The sequence below is a fragment of the Lethenteron reissneri genome, unplaced genomic scaffold (assembly GCF_015708825.2).
Source record: "Lethenteron reissneri isolate LAM-NWPU_2019-01 unplaced genomic scaffold, ASM1570882v1 scaffold_1583, whole genome shotgun sequence".
Classification (NCBI taxonomy): domain Eukaryota; kingdom Metazoa; phylum Chordata; class Hyperoartia; order Petromyzontiformes; family Petromyzontidae; genus Lethenteron; species Lethenteron reissneri.
Genome location: NW_026891315.1, coordinates 28,777 through 50,362, shown reverse-complemented (window position 1 = coordinate 50,362; position 21,586 = coordinate 28,777). Strand labels below are relative to the sequence as shown.

The 21,586-nt window shown below is 45.9% G+C and overlaps 1 protein-coding gene across 1 annotated transcript; it reads left to right on the top strand.

Moving 5' to 3' along the window:
• The first annotated feature begins 17,319 nt into the window (after positions 1-17,319).
• On the top strand, positions 17,320-20,534 carry LOC133362706 (S phase cyclin A-associated protein in the endoplasmic reticulum-like). The gene is made up of 4 exons (XM_061581627.1): positions 17,320-17,401; positions 18,075-18,169; positions 19,353-19,682; positions 20,514-20,534. Exons 1-4 carry the CDS (start codon positions 17,356-17,358, stop codon positions 20,532-20,534), a joined length of 492 nt encoding a protein of 163 aa, XP_061437611.1. The 5' UTR covers positions 17,320-17,355.
• Positions 20,535-21,586: the final 1,052 nt, after the last annotated feature.

Below are 21,586 nucleotides of genomic sequence, written 5' to 3'. Positions count from 1 at the left end.
ACACACACACAGTGCGCTAACCAGTGCACCACCGCTCCCCACACACACACAGTGTGCTAACCAGTGCACCACCACTCCCCACACACAGTGTGCTAACCACTGCACCACCGCTCCCCACACACACACAGTGCGCTAACCAGTGCACCACCGCTCCCCACACACACACAGTGTGCTAACCAGTGCACCACCACTCCCCACACACAGTGCGCTAACCACTGCACCACCGCTCCCCACACGCACACAGTGCGCTAACCACTGCACCACCGCTCCCCACACACACACACAGTGTGCTAACCAGTGCACCACCACTCCCCACACACAGTGTGCTAACCACTGCACCACCGCTCCCCACACACACACAGTGCGCTAACCAGTGCACCACCGCTCCCCACACACACAGTGTGCTAACCACTGCACCACCGCTCCCCACACACACACACAGTGCGCTAACCACTGCACCACCGCTCCCCACACACAGTGACCTCCTCACCGTGTGAGCACGTGACGAGGTGGAGGGGCTGCAGGAGGGAGAGGAAGAGGAGGCCAAGGGCGGGGGAGAGTCTCCTGCACGACGCCATCGACTCCACACAAAGTCACGAGGTGCAGGCAGAATCGATTTAAGGTTCGATTAACTACACTCGCGTCGATTCCCATTGGGATAACATGGGAATCGATTCCAGGCGAGTAATGGATGTCTGGAGTCCATTCCCATTGGGATAACATGGGAATCGATTCTCAGTCTAATCGCGTGGGAATCGAACAAGATAGACGAACACGTGGGTAGGCGTGGTTTCTCTCTCAAACTTATCGATCTTTCGATTTATCGATCTTTCACCACTTGTTATTGATCTGTGTAAGATCGTCGCCAGCCAGGTAGGCTGCTGTGGTGTTCTCTACAGCTGTGCCTGCTGCTGCTGGTGGTGGTGGTGGTGGTGCTGCTGCTGGTGGTGGTGCTGGTGGTGCTGCTGGTGGTGGTGCTGGTGGTGGTGGTGGTGCTGCTGGTGGTGGTGGTGCTGCTGGTGGTGCTGCTGGTGGTGGTGCTGGTGGTGGTGGTGGTGCTGCTGGTGGTGGTGCTGGTGGTGGTGGTGCTGGTGGTGGTGCTGCTGCTGCTGGTGGTGCTGGTGGTGCTGCTGGTGGTGGTGGTGCTGGTGCTGCTGGTGGTGGTGGTGCTGGTGGTGGTGGTGGTGCTGCTGCTGCTGGTGGTGGTGCTGCTGGTGTTCTCTACAGCTGTGCCTGCTGCTGCTGGTGGTGCTGCTGCTGCTGGTGGTGGTGCTGCATTCTAAATAAAGAGGCTCTTTTCTCAGAAATAACATGACGTCATCACCCCTCTCATCTCCCAGCGTCTCGTGACGTCATCACCCCTCATTTCCCCAGCGTCTCGTGACGTCATAACCCCCTCATGACGCCACCACCGCCATTCGCTCCCACCGCGTCTCATGACGTCATTACTCCCCCCTCACAACCTCGCCCCAATCTCGCGTGACGTCATTTCTCCTCTCCTGAACACCCCAGCGTCTCTGACGTCATAACACCAATCTCCACTTCACCCCAAAATCGCGTGACGTCATCCCGGCGCGTGACAGACAGACACACGTGGTGCTGTATAGATGTATCACCAGTTAAGATCTCGCTAAGATTAAAGTCTATTTCAAAGGAAGACCTATTTTACACGAGATTGTACAGGATGTTGAAGTTACAAGACTGGACGTGTACACACACTAAAACTAAATAAAGGGTATATTTTAAATCAACGCGGTTGTCCGGTCTTGCGGTCTTTATCGAAGAGTTTGGGTTTCGTCTTCAAGACACAGCGGTGTTCGGCGTGTTTGCTGCATGCTTACAGGGTCGCCGTGGTTAACACTCATGCCACGTGCTCTTGCTAGCCGGTTCGAGAGGACAAATGCCACTCTACTACCACTCTGGGCCTATCTGTGTGTGCTGTGAAGATGGGCTATTGCCTGAAACGTCGCCCGCAGTGTTGACATTTTAAATCGGTATCCTGTAGTTCCATCACCGCCCACTGGAGAGCAGCTCCCCCATGTGGTGTGTGCGTGCCTTCATCACGTGCCTTCATCACGTGGAGTTGTTACCCGAGTACATTGTGAGGTTGACGCTGGCCAACGTTGCTGCACATCCCATCGGTGAAACGGCAGCACGGGCAGCATTGGCGGATGCGCGTGGGCTGGAGGGAAGTTGGCTGATGAAAAATAGAGGGTCAAACGGCAAGCTGGACTTTGGATAAAGTCGAGCGTCTATCCTCAGCAAAATCCGTCTCGAAATAACCTTGAGGTCTGATTTTAAGCCCCTTATAACTTCGCTCTCGCATTCAAATCCTTTGTTCTCAACTTGGCCTATCATGGACTTTGCATTCAATTGTTAATTTTTACATTAACAATCTGCATATCTAGCAACATAATACGTATGCACATCTAACTGCATAATTGTACACTTCCGTTTGAATAAGGATGTGCATCTCCATGCATAATTCCGTGCTTCGTGTTAATTTGCTAATATTTACCCCCCAATGTCCTCTAAACTGCTGCAAGTTTAGAGGATGATAAAGTGACATACAGTATGAAGTATCAAAATTGGTGATCTCGAGCTTGATTTGGAATAAGATGTGCAAGTTTATACTGTACTGACTTTTTCTTGGTTCTTTCGGTAAAGTCACGTAGAAGGGAAGTAATAAAATAATAAAAATAAAACATAATAAAACAATTCTCACGACGTTTCGGCCACAACGCAAGCAGCCGTCCTCAGGTGAAAACCAGGTCCGTCGAGGCGACAGAGTCTGAATGAAACAGCACACGAGCTTGGAGCATATATATAAGCTGGGCGCATTGACAAAGGAATTTGCATATCAAAAGGAATTTAGCATATTTATGGGAAATGCAGGAATGTGATTAGTCCTGCATATGCATGTGCATTATGCAGGATTAACAGCATCAAAGGGAGCTGCAGTTACTGCTGCTGCTGAAATTACTGCTGCTGCTGCAGTTTCTGCTGCTGCTGCAGTTACTGCTGCTGCTGCAGTTGCTGCTGCTGCTGCACTCGCTGCTGCTGCAGTTTCTGCCTTATCCATTTTAATATAACACTATGTATTATTCTACCCACCCTAATGTGTATCACACTGCTATATGTTTACTATACAATTACGACACCATACATTACTCTGCACACTGCACCATGCCAGTGAGTGGAACGCGGTCTGAAAGTCACCGTAAACGTGAACACAATCAGTTAAGATCCGAAATGGTTTATTACGTCCTTCCAATGATTGCTAAGCCAGAATCCATCTTCTCGGTTGAAATTGTCTCTGTGTTTGTATATGTGGATCGCCTCATGAACGAATCTCTCATGATAGCCAGATGGCTTGCAGAGAACCTCTGTCTTGGAGAAGTCAATGTCATGTGAGCCCACTGAATTGTAACAGTGATCTGCCACGGCTGAGGTGTTTGTCCTACCGTGTTTCAGGTCTGCCTTATGTTCACGGATGCGGTCCGAGACATGTCGTTTGGTTTCCCCAATGTAACTGCTACCACAGAGGCAACTTAGTTTGTAGACGCCAGGGTACTGTATGTCTGGAACCACATCTTTTACAGACGGGACCAGATCACGGATTTTATGTACTGTGTTGAATCGGACCTGGATCTTGTGTTTAATCAGGATTTTGGAGATCTTTTTTGTGACCCCAGCAATGTAGGGTAAGGTGATGGTCTTGAAAGGCTCCTGAACAGGATCCTTCTTGATGGTTGGAGTGATGGCTTTGCGGATTGTGTAGTCGGAGTAATCATTAGCCTTAAGAGCTTGACGTACGTGTTTGAGTTCACTGGAAATGTGTTCATGGTCGGAGATGCATTGGGCTCTATGATATAGAGTCTTGATGAGGGAATTCTTCTGGGATGGATGGTGGTGGGAATCCGGTTTTAGATAAGCATCCGTGTGGGTGGCTTTCCTGTAGACAGAGTGGCTCATTGAACCATCAGGTCTCCTTTTGATTAGGACATCCAAAAAGGGTAGCTTGCCATCATTTTCGACTTCCATGGTGAATCTGATGGCTGGGTGTATGGAATTGATGTGGTCGAGAAATTGGTCTAGAGCAGGCCGGCCATGTGGCCAGATGACAAAAGTGTCGTCTACGTACCTCTTCCATAAGGTCGGGCGTAGAGTGGCAGTCTGGATGGCGTCCGTCTCAAATTTCTCCATGAAGATGTTGGCTACAACCGGAGATAGGGGGGAGCCCATTGGGGTGCCCTCAATTTGCTTGTAGAAGGTTCCATTCCAGGTGAAGTATGTATTGGTTAAGCAGTGTCTCACCAGGGGGGGTACCCCAGCATTCAGTCCTTGATGAACCAAGTCTTCAATGATTGCGATGGTGTCAGGCACAGGCTTGATTTCCAAATTCAACCGCCTCTTGTCAGTTTTGATGTGGTTTCCTTGTTCACCAAGGGGCCTGTGCCTGACACCATCGCAATCATTGAAGACTTGGTTCATCAAGGACTGAATGCTGGGGTACCCCCCCTGGTGAGACACTGCTTAACCAATACATACTTCACCTGGAATGGAACCTTCTACAAGCAAATTGAGGGCACCCCAATGGGCTCCCCCCTATCTCCGGTTGTAGCCAACATCTTCATGGAGAAATTTGAGACGGACGCCATCCAGACTGCCACTCTACGCCCGACCTTATGGAAGAGGTACGTAGACGACACTTTTGTCATCTGGCCACATGGCCGGCCTGCTCTAGACCAATTTCTCGACCACATCAATTCCATACACCCAGCCATCAGATTCACCATGGAAGTCGAAAATGATGGCAAGCTACCCTTTTTGGATGTCCTAATCAAAAGGAGACCTGATGGTTCAATGAGCCACTCTGTCTACAGGAAAGCCACCCACACGGATGCTTATCTAAAACCGGATTCCCACCACCATCCATCCCAGAAGAATTCCCTCATCAAGACTCTATATCATAGAGCCCAATGCATCTCCGACCATGAACACATTTCCAGTGAACTCAAACACGTACTCCAAGCTCTTAAGGCTAATGGTTACTCCGACTACACAATCCGCAAAGCCATCACTCCAACCATCAAGAAGGATCCTGTTCAGGAGCCTTTCAAGACCATCACCTTACCCTACATTGCTGGGGTCACAAAAAAGATCTCCAAAATCCTGATTAAACACAAGATCCAGGTCCGATTCAACACAGTACATAAAATCCGTGATCTGGTCCCGTCTGTAAAAGATGTGGTTCCAGACATACAGTACCCTGGCGTCTACAAACTAAGTTGCCTCTGTGGTAGCAGTTACATTGGGGAAACCAAACGACATGTCTCGGACCGCATCCGTGAACATAAGGCAGACCTGAAACACGGTAGGACAAACACCTCAGCCGTGGCAGATCACTGTTACAATTCAGTGGGCTCACATGACATTGACTTCTCCAAGACAGAGGTTCTCTGCAAGCCATCTGGCTATCATGAGAGATTCGTTCATGAGGCGATCCACATATACAAACACAGAGACAATTTCAACCGAGAAGATGGATTCTGGCTTAGCAATCATTGGAAGGACGTAATAAACCATTTCGGATCTTAACTGATTGTGTTCACGTTTACGGTGACTTTCAGACCTCGTTCCACTCACTGGCATGGTGCAGTGTGCAGAGTAATGTATGGTGTCGTAATTGTATAGTAAACATATAGCAGTGTGATACACATTAGGGTGGGTAGAATAATACATAGTGTTATATTAAAATGGATAAGGCAGCAACTGCAGCAGCAAGTGCAGCAGCAACTGCAGCAGCAGCAGTAACTGCAGCAGCAGCAGAAACTGCAGCAGCAGCAGTAATTTCAGCAGCAGCAGTAACTGCAGCTCCCTTTGATGCTGTTAATCCTGCATAATGCACATGCATATGCAGGACTAATCACATTCCTGCATTTCCCATAAATATGCTAAATTCCTTTTGATATGCAAATTCCTTTGTCAATGCGCCCAGCTTATATATATGCTCCAAGCTCGTGTGCTGTTTCATTCAGACTCTGTCGCCTCGACGGACCTGGTTTTCACCTGAGGACGGCTGCTTGCGTTGTGGCCGAAACGTCGTGAGAATTGTTTTATTATGTTTTATTTTTATTATTTTATTACTTCCCTTCTACGTGACTTTACCGAAAGAACCAAGAAGATGAATCCCTGCAGTCACGAAAGCTTTAAATCGAAATTTGTACTGACTTTGTTTCATAAATATATTTAAGGACAATCGTGTTGAGCGGGGTGCTTCTAGAAAACGAGTGTTTTATATTATAATTCCTGCCGTGAACTTTGAATGATCATCTGAATGGTTTAGCTTGTAAGCATGGTTTATTATAGTGCCCATATTAAAGGTTTTTTGGGTTAGATCGCTTAAATATATAAATGTGTCGTTAAAACCCGACACCACCCGACACAGCCAACTACTACGGATTGTCACGTAAACAGAACATGCAGATTTGTCACTAGTACAGCACACTGGTGTGTTGGAGAGCCAAGCCACAACATTTACAATCTGAGCACGACGTTTCGTCTGTAATTAAAACTAGCCTCATCAGTCGACAGCCAGATTTGGGAAGTCTCACTGTTTCGTTCCTTATATAGAAGCATAGATGTGTTGACCACGCAGCTGCGCTCTTGCACAATGTGGGGGATGGGGGGGATTACTGAGGGAATGTACATTACGCGTGTGCATTATGCGAGCCCTTTGAACTTGTCCTTCCTGTCTATTCTGTTTATTAAAATAATTTGCTAATATTTAACCTGTGAAAATAATCACAAAACGTTGTTATCCTGTTACACTGCTGTGTGTATGAACATGCTCAGTGTAGTGGTAGTGTAGTGGTAGTGTAGTGGTAGTGTAGTGGTATAGTAGTGGTAGTTTAGTGTTAGTGTAATGGTAGTGTAGTGGTAGTGTAGTGTAGTGGTATAGTAGTGGTAGTGCAGTAGTAGTGTAGTGGTAGTGTAGTGGTAGTGTAGTGGTAGTGCAGTGGTAGTGCAGTGGTAGTGTAGTGGTAGTGCAGTGGTAGTGCAGTGGTAGTGCAGTGGTAGTGTAGTGGTAGTGCAGTGGTAGTGCAGTGGTAGTGCAGTGGTAGTGCAATGGTAGTGTAGTGGTTAGCACGCAGCTCAATTCTCGCTCACGTTAAATTCTTGCTCAACATCAGCGACGATTACCTGATCCGGTCCTGGGCCTCAAGGAGGCTGCCTCTGACACCTCCCTATGGTGGAAAGGAGCCAGGAGGCGCCGTCTCGCTTCCTCTCCCCTGACGACGACGGTGTCAGGCCGGCGGTGGCCCACGACGCTCGGTGTCGAGCTTCACCTTGAAGTCGGCTTTCTAGGGAATGTGGCCCAACAGTGGGTGGCAGACAATGCCACGTAAGGCTACAAGTGCCTTCAGGGTGTGCGAGTGTTAGGGAACGCGTAGGCTCAGGTGTGAATGTCGGGATGAAAGGGTCATCCTGTGGTGTATCGCCTGCGCATTGGATGGTCCCAGAGATATGCTGGGTGGGTGATCTAAAATATTCAAAACAAACCAACCCCTCTTGAAATGCCTTAAGTTTTGGCTGATCAAAATTATAATAGTGGCGGCGATAAAGTGAGCCTGGACAAGTAGGCACGAACCAAAAGCGCCGCATTTATATCCCCGCTTTAACCCCACGGTCCTCCCGAGCTGCTACTTACAGCTGGAAGCTTTCAGGAATTCAACAGTTAAAAAATCAATACGTAAACGTCGAATAATCATACTCTGTATATATATGAATCCATTGAGAGGGCAGATCCAGCAGTGGATAGTGTGATTCTAATACGACCACAATGTGATACTGGTGATTATAATGCAATTTAAATCCCGCAGCTCGCAGATCTGGTTCCATTATAGATACATAAAAAATGTATGCATTCGAGCCCAGTGTGATTCAAATACAGGATATTATGAAAGGCATATGACTAATCAGCCTTGCCTGCATTTCTACACTCATGTTCACCTTCAGTGCAGGCAGGAACAACCACCACTCCACGCCTGGGGCATACAGCTTCCCACAGCTCACCGTCACGGTTCCATGCCCCTCCATTATTTTGTTCAGAAGAAGAGCCACTCTCCCTGTTGTTTGGCATTCCCCTGCCACGAGTAAAGTTTTGTAAAAACAACCCCCTACCTCATCGGCGGTGCCGGACGGAAACGCTGTGGTGCATTCACCATGAAAACACGTGCAAAATATATGCACGCATACATACACACAGCACTGTTAATGCACAGCAGTGTTAATACACAAGATACTTTATGCTATAGACTGAAATGTAATAATGGGTGCGTTACAATATAATAAACAACGCGTACAAACTATACCATCTAGATGGGTAAAAAACAGCAATGATAACACGTTTTAACTGATCTACTATAACCAATAACCTTCGTTGTCCAGACACAACTTCATCAACAAGAGTCCTCAAAAATATCCATTAAACAAAGTCACCCCGCTATGAAGCATGCACCTCTTAGTATAAGTATATCTCCATCAACATTGCGGCATATTATACTTATTTTCACAGATAAAGCCGATAAATTGATCACAGTTTACAGGCCATTGTAAATGTGCAAACTAACAACATGCATATAATTATTCAAGGAGATGCCCATCCCTATTCAAACGGAAGCGAACGATGATTCAGCATATTCCTACTTCGGCTTAAGCACAATGGCCACATGAGCTTAGGTATGTTGCTAGATATGAGGAGCTTCAGTACCGTGAATAGCAATTGAATGCAAATAAGTTCATGAACAAAATTATTCCAGCGAGATTTCATAAATGAGAAGAATAATCCGTATTAGTGTGCCGTAGCAATGGCAAGCAAATGGAAGTATGAACGTGAAAAAGACTTCATGCAAATAAACTAAACCTATGACTTCAATACACTCATTAAATATGAGTCCAATATTCCTAATTTTATTAATAATTCCAAGCGTTTGGAGTGGAAACAGAGAAGGAATTAGAATCGCACGCTTTTCTGTCATTAGCAATAACGTGCTTCAGTGATGTGGGGCATCGTCGTCAGCTTAACCTGTGAAAATAATCACAAAACCCCACTTACCAAGTAAACTACTGTTTGTACGTACATGGATCTGTACATCTGTGTATGTCCACTCGTGAGTTTATTTACACTCGTTGATGTGGATATGTACATGCGTGAATGTGTGTGTATAGGTATGTACAATAATTTGTGCGCACATTTGTTCGTGTAGTAGAACGCAATCCCTTTGTACGTACACTGCTGTATATGCACACTGATGTGTGTATGCGCACTTGTATGCATGTGCACCTGTGTGTATGTATGAAGCAGTGTGTATGCACATTCTACAACGCTGTGTATGTTCACTCGTGTGTGGGTCTGTGTACATGGGAGTGTATTTGTGTACTCGTATGTGATTATGCATTGGAACAAACAAATTGTTTTTATATTGTGTCGTACAAATAATTTAGGGGAAACGTGGTAGGAATGCGCCACCTCAACAGGGAACTACAGGGATGAGACTCCCCGCTCGTGGTGCTAAATGAATGAAAACAGCGCCACTGAGCAGACAGAGCCCCGCCCCTACAGCTCGTGAGTGTGACGTAGTGAGTGTGACCAGCGGACTGCCACGATGCTGCCAGGTAAGGGTAAACTTGTGTGATGGAGATGCTTCACCTGAAACTCGCCTCCACACGTGTTCGCTATGAACATTGTAACAATAAGGGACGATCAGTCATCTTTAACATAGCAGGTCTTTATTGTTCTGCAAGTATATTAACGTTAAAACTCGTAGAAACACATGCACACTCGTGTGTGAATGTACAACGCTGTATATACAGTCGTGTTTGGATGCACACTCGTGTGTGTATGTCTACTCGTCCGTGTTTTTTTAAAGGAAAACTATGGTAGCAATAACGTACGATTAGTCATTTTTAAAAACAAATCAGGTCTTTATTATTCTGCAAGAAAACTCACGTTAATACTCGTATCGAAATCTTTAGTAATACGCAGGCTCAAACAGGAAATGAACTAGGCAAATTATTTCCCAATAGGAATTTAACAGTTAAAAGATATTCTTGAAATCAAACACGTAAACGTCGATTTCCCCTTTGACGTCCTTTTCGACTGAAGCCATTCGTCCAAAGTATAAAATTGTTGTCATTCTGAAATAAGTGAACACTTCTTGGAACTCTACTTGTCCGTGTTTTTTCAAGGAAGGAAATGGTAGCAATAATGTACGATCAGTCATCTTTAAAAACAAATCAGGTCTTCATTGATCTGCAACAATATTAACGTTAAAACTCGCGTAAAAATCTTTATTAATTCGTTTTTCAAACAGTTAAGGAACTCGGAAAATTATTTCACTTTCAGAGGCCTCGTGGGCCGCTGTGGTGGCTACGAGACTTCCCTCCAGGACATTGCTCACATCCACCGCAGCGTTACCGTCCGTCACCGCCGATGAGGTAGCGGATTCTTTTCACGGAACTTTACTCGTGGATGGGGAATGCCAAACAACAGGGGGCTCTTCTTCTGAGAAAAAAAAAACGAATCAAGGGGGCGTGGGAGCGTGGCGTAAGGTGTGGAAAGCGCTAAGCCCCAGGCTACCGTGGGCACACCTCCCAATCAACGGGAGGCGAGGAGTGGTGGTTGCTCATGCATCCACCGAAGATGCCTATAAGTCGAGTTAGATTCCTTCTCTGACCTCCTACATTATAATCCCACTATACTCGGATGTATGCATATGTATATATATATTTGCGGACCTAGGGACGGATATGCGTACTGGGGGTGCGGGATTAGAATTGCACTATAATTATTTGGATCGCATTGTGGCCGCATTGTAATTTGCTGAATGTGCAATCTCAATGGATTGGAATAGCTATTTACAGTATTTATTAACAATTAACCGCACAATCCTAATAAAAACTTGTTGAGCATATTTATTTTATATTTATTGTGCCATTCAAATCCCGCAGCCCGCAGTTCGCATATAGATACATACACAATGCATTAATTCGAGCACAGTGTGATTTTATTACGGGATATTATGAAAGGCATATGACTAATCGGTCTTGCCTGCATCCCTGCAATGATGTTCACCTTCGGGGTAGGCATGAGCAACCACCACTCCTCGCCTGGGGCATACAGCTTCCCACAGCTCACCGCCACAGTCCCATGCCCCTTCGTTATTTTGTTCAGAAGAGCCACTCTCCTTGTTGTTTGGCATTCCCCTGCCACGAGTAAAGTTCTGTAAAAACAACCCCCTACCGCATCGGCGGACGGTAAAGCTGTGGTAACTGTGAGCAATGTTCCAGAGGGAATGCTCATAGCGATCACAGCGGCCCTCGAGGTCTCCGGACTGTTGCGAGGGGCTGGTTACCCCTCCACATTCAATACACTTACCGTGAAAACACGTGGAAAATGTGTCAACACATTCGTACACACAGCACTGTAATACACAAAGGTCTAAATACACACGAGACTTTCTGCTATAGACTGAAATGCGATCATGGCTGCGTTACAATATAATAAACAACGCTTACAAACGATACCATCCAGATGGGTATCCACGGCAATTGTAACAATTTTAATTGATCGAATATAACAATTCACCTTCGTTGTCTAGACACACCCTGATCAACAAAGGGCCTTAAACATATTCATAAAACCACATCAACACGATATGAAACATGCACCTCTTCGTATAAGTATATCTCGATCAACAATATATTATACTGTATTTCACAGGTAAGGCCGATAACTTGATCACAGTTTACAGGCCATTGGAAATGTGCAAAATCCTACTTCGGCTTAAGCACAATGGCCACATGAGATTAGGTTTGTTAGATATGAGGAGCGTTACATGCGAGAATAACTGAATGCAAGGAAGTTTATGAAGAAAATGTAAATGATTCTAGAGAGATTTCATAAATGGGAAGAATAATCTCAAACAGTGTGCCGTAGCAAATGCAAACAAATGGAATTAAATAAACTAAACTAATGTCTTCACTACACTCATTAAACATGGGGCCACTATTTAAAATATTATTAATAATTCCAAGCTTTTGGGGTGGAAACAGAAGGAATTAGAATTGAATGCGTTTTTTTTCAAAAGTATAACGTAATTCAGGGCATCGTGTGTGTATGTACAAAGCGGTGTGAATGCACATTTGTGTATGTATCTACACCACTGCGCATGCCCACTCGTGTGTGGGTGTGTGTACATGGGAGTGTATACTCGTGTATTGTTATAATTTTGTGTCGTACAAAGAATTGAGGGCAACGTGGTAATGAATGCGGCACCACAACAGGGAACTACAGGGATGCGACTCCCCGCTCGTGGTGCTAAATGAATGAAAACAGCGCCACTGAGCAGACAGAGCCCCGCCCCTACAGCTCGTGAGTGTGACGTAGTGAGTGTGACCAGCGGACTGCCACGATGCTGCCAGGTAAGGGTAAACTTGTGTGATGGAGATGCTTCACCTGAAACTCGCCTCCACACGTGTTCGCTATGAACATTGTAGCAATAAGGGACGATCAGTCATCTTTAACATATCAGGTCTTTATTGTTCTGCAAGTATATTAACGTTAAAACTCCTAGAAACACATGCACACTCGTGTGTGAATGTCTCCTCGTCCGTGTTTTTTAAAGGAAGGATATGGTTGCAATAACGTATGATCAGTCATCTTTAAAAACAAAGCAGATCTTTATTAATCTGCAAGCATTTTAAAGTTAAAACTCGCACCTATCCATCACCACCACCCATCAAATTAACACAGCTATAAATATAGATATGTAAATTGACACAAACATAACAGACACACAAATAAACAATCTCTTTCACGACTTAATAATAACATAGTCCATATTGTCCGTGCCAGGCTAGGTGCACACAGACAAATCCATTGCACAATAATTTACATGTAACTCAAATTCACACTTAGTACTACCACCTCACTCACTTAAACATAACTACATAGATTAAGAAAACCATTAATTTAATAGTACATAAACCAACAAGATGGTGTTTATACGCTTGCAATTTAATGAATGGAATACAAGTTCATAATTCAAATTATACAAACATAAAAAATAATGAATATGAAGCCTGAGGCCGAGGTGTATGGCAGGCCTAACGGCCAGGCCTCCCTTCTGTCCTCGTCGCAGGAATGGCGACATCAAAGAGCACAAAGCAAGGGTGCAAATGTTGAATTTCTGTAGCGTAATTTAGACTGATTAGAGACTACAAACACTACGTACACGATGTAAACACAGCTACACAACGCACACACACTCGCCACACTTTCTCGACAAAACACGAACTGCACACTCTCACTCTGCCACACACTCTGCCACACTCTCTCTTTCTCACTAACTCAATGTCTATCACTAACTCACTGTCTCTCACTAAGTCACTGTCTCTCACTAAGTCACTGTCTCTCACTAAGTCACTGTCGCTCACTAACTCACTGTCTCTCACTAACTCTCACTAACTCACTGTCTCTCACTAACTCACTGTCTCTCACTAACTCACTGTCTCTCACTAACTCTCACTAACTCACTGTCTCTCACTAACTCACTGTCTCTCACTAACTCACTGTCTCTCACTAACTCTCACTAACTCACTGTCTCTCACTAACTCACTGTCTCTCACTCACTCACTGTCTCTCACTAACTCTCACTAAGTCACTGTCTCTCACTAAGTCACTGTCGCTCACTAACTCACTGTCTCTCACTAACTCACTGTCTCTCACTAACTCACTGTCTCTCACTAACTCTCACTAACTCACTGTCTCTCACTAACTCACTGTCTCTCACTAACTCACTGTCTCTCACTAACTCTCACTAAGTCACTGTCTCTCACTAAGTCACTGTCGCTCACTAACTCACTGTCTCTCACTAACTCTCACTAACTCACTGTCTCTCACTAACTCACTGTCTCTCACTAACTCACTGTCTCTCACTAACTCTCACTAACTCACTGTCTCTCACTAACTCACTGTCTCTCACTCACTCACTGTCTCTCACTAACTCACTGTCTCTCACTAACTCTCACTAACTCACTGTCTCTCACTAACTCACTGTCTCTCACTCACTCACTGTCTCTCACTAACTCACTGTCTCTCACTAACTCTCACTAACTCACTGTCTCTCACTAACTCACTGTCTCTCACTAACTCACTGTCTCTCACTAACTCTCACTAACTCACTGTCTCTCACTAACTCACTGTCTCTCACTAACTCACTGTCTCTCACTAACTCTCACTAACTCACTGTCTCTCACTAACTCACTGTCTCTCACTCACTCACTGTCTCTCACTAACTCACTGTCTCTCACTAACTCTCACTAACTCACTGTCTCTCACTAACTCACTAACTCTCACTAACTCACTGTCCCTCACTAACTCACTGTCTCATTCTATCACACTCACTGACTCACTCTGCCACACTCACTCAAGCTCTAACGCACTCAATCTCACACACACTTATTCACTCACACCCACTCAATCAATCTCTCACCCACTCACCCACTCGCTAATCTCTCACCCACCCACTCACCCACTCACTCACCCACTCACCCACTCACCCACCCATTCACTCACCCACTCACCCACCCACTCACTCACCCACTCACCCACTCACTCAATCTCTCACCCACTCACCCACCCACTCACTCACTCTCTCACCTAATCACTCACTCAATCTCTCACCCACACACTCAATCTCTCACCCACCCACTCACCCATTCACTCACCCACTCACCCATTCACTCACCCACTCACTCACCCACTCACCCATTCACTCACCCACTCACCCATTCACTCACCCACCCACTCACCCATTCACTCACCCACTCACCCATTCACTCACCCACTCACTCACCCACTCACCCATTCACTCACCCATTCACTCACCCACTCACTCACCCACTCACCCATTCACTCACCCACTCACCCATTCACTCACCCACCCACTCACTCAATCTCTCACCCACTCACCCATTCACTCACACACTCACCCACCCACCCACTCACTCACCCACTCACTCACTCACCCACTCACCCACCCACTCACCCATTCACTCAATCTCTCACCCACCCACGCACCCACTCACTCAATCTCTCACCCACTCACCTAATCTCTCACCCACTCACCTAATCTCTCACCGACTCACCCATTCACTCACTCACCCACCCTCTCACCCACTCACTCAATCTCTCACCCACTCACCCATTCACTCACCCTCGCTGTGTAGACCACGGAGTCTGAAGTCGAACCCAAGCCCTGCAGTTTCCGGTCCCACGCACAACCAGCACTGCACCACGTGATGCGCCAGCCGGGATCGTGGGGGGCGGAGCCTCGCCCTAGTGACGTCACCTCTGTTACGTCACAGCCACGCCTCCACCCACAGTCGAGAGGAATGCACACGAGGGAGCAGCAGAAGAAGCCTTTTGAGAGCGAATCCTCAACGAGGTGAGCGACCCTGTTGATTTTACATTTCGACCACAAACTAAAGCTTCATTACTTTTATATGTTCATAATTCAATTTTCAGCAATCAAATTAGAAAAAAACGCCACTTTTTTCAAATGTTCTTGCTGTGGATTTCACACCTGATGACGATTGCTTGTGTTGCAGTCGAAACGTCGTGATAATTTTATTGTTTTATATTTTTATTATTTTATTGTTTCCCTTCTATGTGACTTCACTGAAAGAACCAAGAATATGAATCCCTGCAGTCACGAAAGCTTTAATTAAAAATTCTAATTAGAACTGTTAGATAGGATACTTGGCATTCTCTGAAATGTTGCTGTTACTGTCGTTGTTTAGACCCCAAGCGAGTCAGCATTTAAAACAAGCTTAACTAATCCGTTTAAATCTCATAGAATATTAATAACATGTATACAATTATTGTGTTCTGATTGCTGGTACAATTGTGCCCTACATTACATGTATTGAATGTTATTCAACATATGAGGAGGAGTCTGCCTTTAAGTTCAGACCCTAGCCACTGCCATAGTTGCCTCCAATCTGTGATGTCACAGCCACATGGGTGGTACCTCTGACATCAAGTGACCTACGACGTCATGCTCGTATTATAACAAATAATTAAAGTATGGTCATATGACCCTAATGACCCACAAGGCATATGGGTCCTCTATCAAGCAGTCGATTAATACAAATGGGCTGTACATGAACATGCATGTCGGGATTAGAGGTGAAATATCATTGTTAAGTCTGGTGATTATGTTTAATGGAATAGGCAGTTGGAATAAACATGTTCGTGTGGGTGGATGAGTGAGTGATCGGGCGCACACATGAGTGGGAAAACAAGCGAGTGAGTGGGCTTTTAAAGCAACAGTCACGATAGTCTTCTTGATTCTATCGGTAAAGTCACGTAGAAAGAAAATAATAAAATGATAAAAATAAAACATAATAAAATACAATGCTCACGACGTTTCGGCCACAACGCAAGCAGCCGTCCTCAGGTGAAGAATAGGGCTGTCGAAAAGACAGCGTCTGAATGAACACCACCAAGCTTGGCAGCGTATATTTAAGCTGGGTTAGAGTGGGAAGGGCGCCTTGACAAAGGTATTTGCATATCAACAGATTAATTTAGCATATTTATGGAAAATGTATATATGGGATTAGTCACTACTTGTGAAATGCGTAGGAGGTGGGGGGGGGTCTCAAAGTCATATTATGCCATTGCATTATGTAGGATTAGCAGCAACAACAAAAGTCACGATAGTGTTTTAGTTTTGAAGCTTTCGTGACTGCAAGGATTCATACTCTTAGGTTTTTTTCGGTAAAGTCACGTAAGGAAAAAAAAATTAGCTTTTACAATATTTATAATAATATGAATAAAAAAGAATAACTCACGACGTTTCGGAGGCAACACAAGCTTCCTTCATCAGGTGTAAAAAGGCACAGCAAAATAACTGTAGAATAACTGTAACATAACTGTAGTTATTTTGCCTTTTTACACCTAACTACAGTTATTTTGCTGTGCCTTTTTACACCTGATGAAGGAAGCTTGTGTTGCCTCTGAAACGTCGTGATATATTATTTTATTTCTATTATTATTTATATTTTTATCATTAATTATTTTTATTATTTATCTATTTTTACCTACGTGACTTTACCGAAAAAAACCTAAGAGTATAGTCACGATAGTGATTGGATTGATACAATGAGTGGTCAAATATGTATTAATTAGGAGGATGAGTGATTCAAAAGTTTGCTAAATCTGAGCGTTGTTCCAACCTCCCCAGGCCATCCAACTTCAAACAAAATCTACTCGTTCCCAACAACATGGACAGACAAATCACGTGGGCTGAGATCTTGGATGAATATGAGGGTAAGTCCCAGATACCTGCATCACATGGATTATATGCGGAGGAGGAGACTCCTTGATGAATTACTTTTCGTAGACATGGCTTGGTGGTAATGGGAAGACGTAATGATCGAGTGTGGCAAAGAGGATGGGTTTATATTTGAGTTGTTGCCATCTTTGTTCAAACTGGGGTCTCAAGCTTATGTAATTTACGATCTCTCCGCCCCCGCCCCCTCTGTATATTTAAGGCCTCGTCACAGAGACGACCTCTCTCTTTCTGCCAATACGTGTTCTCTCTCTGCGTGTCTTTGTGATGTCTGTCTGCTTGTGTGTCTGTCTATAGTTTTCTGGTTAGATTTTTGTTGCTATTTATTTTATACCTGATGATGATTGCTTGTGTTGCAATCGAAACGTCGTAGTATGCTATTATTTAATTTATTATTTTATCTTTATACGTGACTTAACCTAAAGAACCAAAGAATAATTCCTCCAGTCACGAAAGCTCCAAAATTGAGATTGCCGACAAAAACATGACTTGTAAAGTTTTACTGCCATGTGATGACTATTTTTCAATAGCAGGTCCTGTTGTGTGGTAAGCGGTAATTACTGGGATCTCAAAATTAGTTCTGTGAGACTCCATGTCCTTCGTTCTCTAATTAATAACTCGTACTTTGAATGCATTTTCTGTTCTTCATAGCCCGGGAGTCGGCGTGCCAGTCGACCACGTGGGGGGACGTTATGGATAAGGTGGACCCTTTCCCAGGCCAAAGTTACAAGAATCGCTCCCCAAAGGTGTGTATGGGTTCTAGATTTGAAGCTTTCGTGACTGCAAGGATTCATACTCTTAGTTATTTCGGTAAAGTCACGTAGGTATAAAATGAAATAAAAATTAATAAAGATAAAATAATAAAAATCACGACGTTTCGGAGGCAACACAAGTCTCCGTCCCAGGTGGGACCGTCACAGCTGAATTTGCTGTATCAAGTGAGGCAGGGATTCCAAGATGCAAGTTCTTAAATACAAGTTAAGGAGGCAAGAGGGGGGAGGAGCTTATCAGAATGTGGTAGCCAATGAATGGAACGTATTGGGAGGGGGGGCGGGGCTAAAAGAGAGCACGATGTGTATGTGGTCTGTGGGGTTAAAACACACGACATTCTCTCGACAACGAGCACACCATGTCACCTCACCAGCACACCAAAATATCACGACACCAACTCTCCCCATCACCTTCTCATCACACTACACGACCACCAATTCAATACACCATATTAGAGCCTCATCATGCCTCTATACCATCACAATACACCATCTCTCTAGAACATTCCACTACTTCTCCTCTCCATATCGCAACACCATGTCCCGACACCATCACCGCATCTCTTCACCGTCCCGCTCATGCAGGCACTTGAAGTGGCCATTTATTACCAATGAAGACAGAATGATATCAGGCAGTCACATTAATTATGTCTGTGATTTGATTGGAAGTTACCATTCCAGTTCCAAACTATGGGCGCTGCAGTGAAGTTTGTCCAGAGTTTGGGCTTCCAGATATTTATAATGGGACATTCTGTGAAAACTATTGCCAGTGATGATTATTGCCAACAATTGCTATGAAACCGCCACAATCGAGCAAAGTCTTGAGTGCATGCATGGGGTTTATGGGGATATATGAGGATGTGACATGTATTTTCATTCTATAGGAGTTGGGATATTTAGGGGTTAGTACTACACGTACAATGTGATACAAGTATTGATGGATAAGGCATTGTGTTAACAGCAGGTGATAGTGTATATTCAAGTGTGTACTAAGCAAGTTTGAATGACTGAATGTGGATGGCTGCATCTGTACATACATGTGTGAGTATGTTTTTTTGTTTGGGTTTATGTGCACGTCCACGTTTGCGTGCCTGTGGGTATGAATGTTTTCTTGCATGTGCATGTCTGAATGTTCTTTTGCTTATCTTTGCTTGATCAGAGGATAATTGGGGAGTTGAAGGACGTCAGCGGGATGAAGCATCTCCAGGAAAAGAACCTTAGCAAAGAAAGATGCACCATGGAAGAGGAGCGCCTCTTTGAGGTGCAGCGCATTGCCAGGGCGAAGTGCCGCACAGATGAGAAGTACTTCCGAGACTATCTCCTCAAGAAGCGCCTCATTCAAGTGAAGTACTTCATTGATGAGAAGCATCATCTCGAGATGATGTGTCCTGAGGAGAAGAATCTGGAGGAGGAGGAGAAGTGTCTCGCCAACGTGAAACGCGTCGAGGAGGAGAAGCGCCTTGAGCAGGAGCAGCGCCTTGCCAGCATTGCAACCATCACCACCACCGCTACCGCCGGCAACTCCACCCCCACCCCTGCCACCACCACCGCCACCACCACCACTGCCACCACTGCCACCGCCACCACCACCGCCACCACCACCCCCACTGCCACTGATGCTGTTGCCACCACTGCCACAAAACCCGCCGCCACCACCACCGCCACCACCGCCACGACCGCCGTCACCACCGCCACCACAGCCACCACTGCCAACGCCACAACTGCCGCCACCGCATCCACCGCCACCACTGCCACTGACGCTGTTGCCGCCACTGCCACAAAACCCTCCGCCACCACTGCCACCTCCACCACTGCCATCACCACCACCGCCGCCACCACCACCACCGCAGTAACCACCACCGCCGCCACCACCGCCGCCACCACCGCCGCCACCGACACCGCCGCCGCCACCACTACCACCGCCGCCACCACCACCACCGCTGCAACCACCACCGCCACCGCATCCACCTCTGACACTCCTGTACAGGGCCCGATTGCTTCAAGCTTTGGAGAAGAGGGCTTCCAAGCAGAGAAGATGGATAAGAAGACAGAGGTGGAACAGGAAGAGGAGAAGGTGGAGGAAGAGGTTGAGGAGGAACAGGAGGAGGGAATGGAGAAGACAGAGAATGGAGAGAAGATGGTGGTGGAGGATGAAGAGGAGGAGATGGAGGACGAGACAAAGCAGGAGGTGGAGGAGGTGCTGGTGGTGGAGGTGGTGATGCAGGGAAAGAAGAGGAAGCGAGGGGGCCTTGCTCGCGTGGCGAGGGCGATCACCTCCCTCCTCCGCCGCGTGCTGCTTTGTGGTGGCATGTCCACCCAGAGCCACTCCTGTAAAGAATAAGGTTCAATACCATTGTTGTTGCTGGCACTTTAAACTTTGTGAAATAAACCCATGATGACACAACATAACGTTGAATTGCTTGCAAGTGTAATAAAGGACTCGTTCACTGGGTCTGTCTCCGTTGTCCTTTATTTGGGTTCTTTACACTTGTCCCACACGGCCCTCGCTCAGAGCCTCCCCGCTTAGCAGCTCGACAGCTGCCTTCGCTCACGTAGCCTTTCGCGCTCCTGCAGCTCCGCTGTGCAGTCCTCCGGCTGCTCTCACTGCAGCTCCACCGCTGCTCCCTGTTCCCCCGTGCTCGTCACCGCTGGCCGACGGTGCCGAGTCTTACTGTGTGTGGCGATCTCGCCACTCTCCAACCTCCGCACTGTGTGGCCTCACTCTGTCTCTATTCCCAACACTCTCCCGTTTCTTCCGGTATCTCTCCCTTAAGACCTCATCCCTCTCTCTCACGTGACCTAACTCCTCCCCCCGTGACGTCATATCCGCGAGGCCGTTTATGCCCGCATTACACAAGTATACTACTGTTTGTATGTACATGGATCTGTACTTTTGTGTATGTCCACTCGTGTGTGGGTGTGTGTACATGGGAGTGTATATGTGTACTCGTGTATGATTATGTATTGGAACAAACAAATTGTTTTTATATTGTGTCGTACAAATAATTTAGGGGAAACGTGGTAGGAATGCGGCACCACAACAGGGAACTACAGGGATGAGACTCCCCGCTCGTGGTGCTAAATGAATGAAAACAGCGCCACTGAGCAGACAGAGCCCCGCCCCTACAGCTCGTGAGTGTGACGTGGTGAGTGTGACCAGCGGACTGCCACGATGCTGCCAGGTAAGGGTAAACTTGTGTGATGGAGATGCTTAACCTGAAACTCGCCTCCACACGTGTTCGCTATGAACAGTGTAGCAATAAGGGACGATCAGTCATCTTTAACATATCAGGTCTTTATTGTTCTGCAAGTATATTAACGTTAATATTTGTAGAAACACATGCACACTCGTGTGTGAATGCACACCGCTGTATATACAGCCGTGTTTGGATG

What these genes read in the sequence shown, in the direction of transcription:
- LOC133362706 (XM_061581627.1), top strand. Translation starts at nt 17,356, where the DNA reads ATGGACAGACAAATCACGTGGGCTGAGATCTTGGATGAATATGAGG. An exon ending in GATCTTGGATGAATATGAGG is followed by an intron (nt 17,402 to 18,074) that starts GTAAGTCCCAGA and finishes TGTTCTTCATAG; the next exon opens with CCCGGGAGTCGGCGTGCCAG. An exon ending in ACAAGAATCGCTCCCCAAAG is followed by an intron (nt 18,170 to 19,352) that starts GTGTGTATGGGT and finishes TTGCTTGATCAG; the next exon opens with AGGATAATTGGGGAGTTGAA.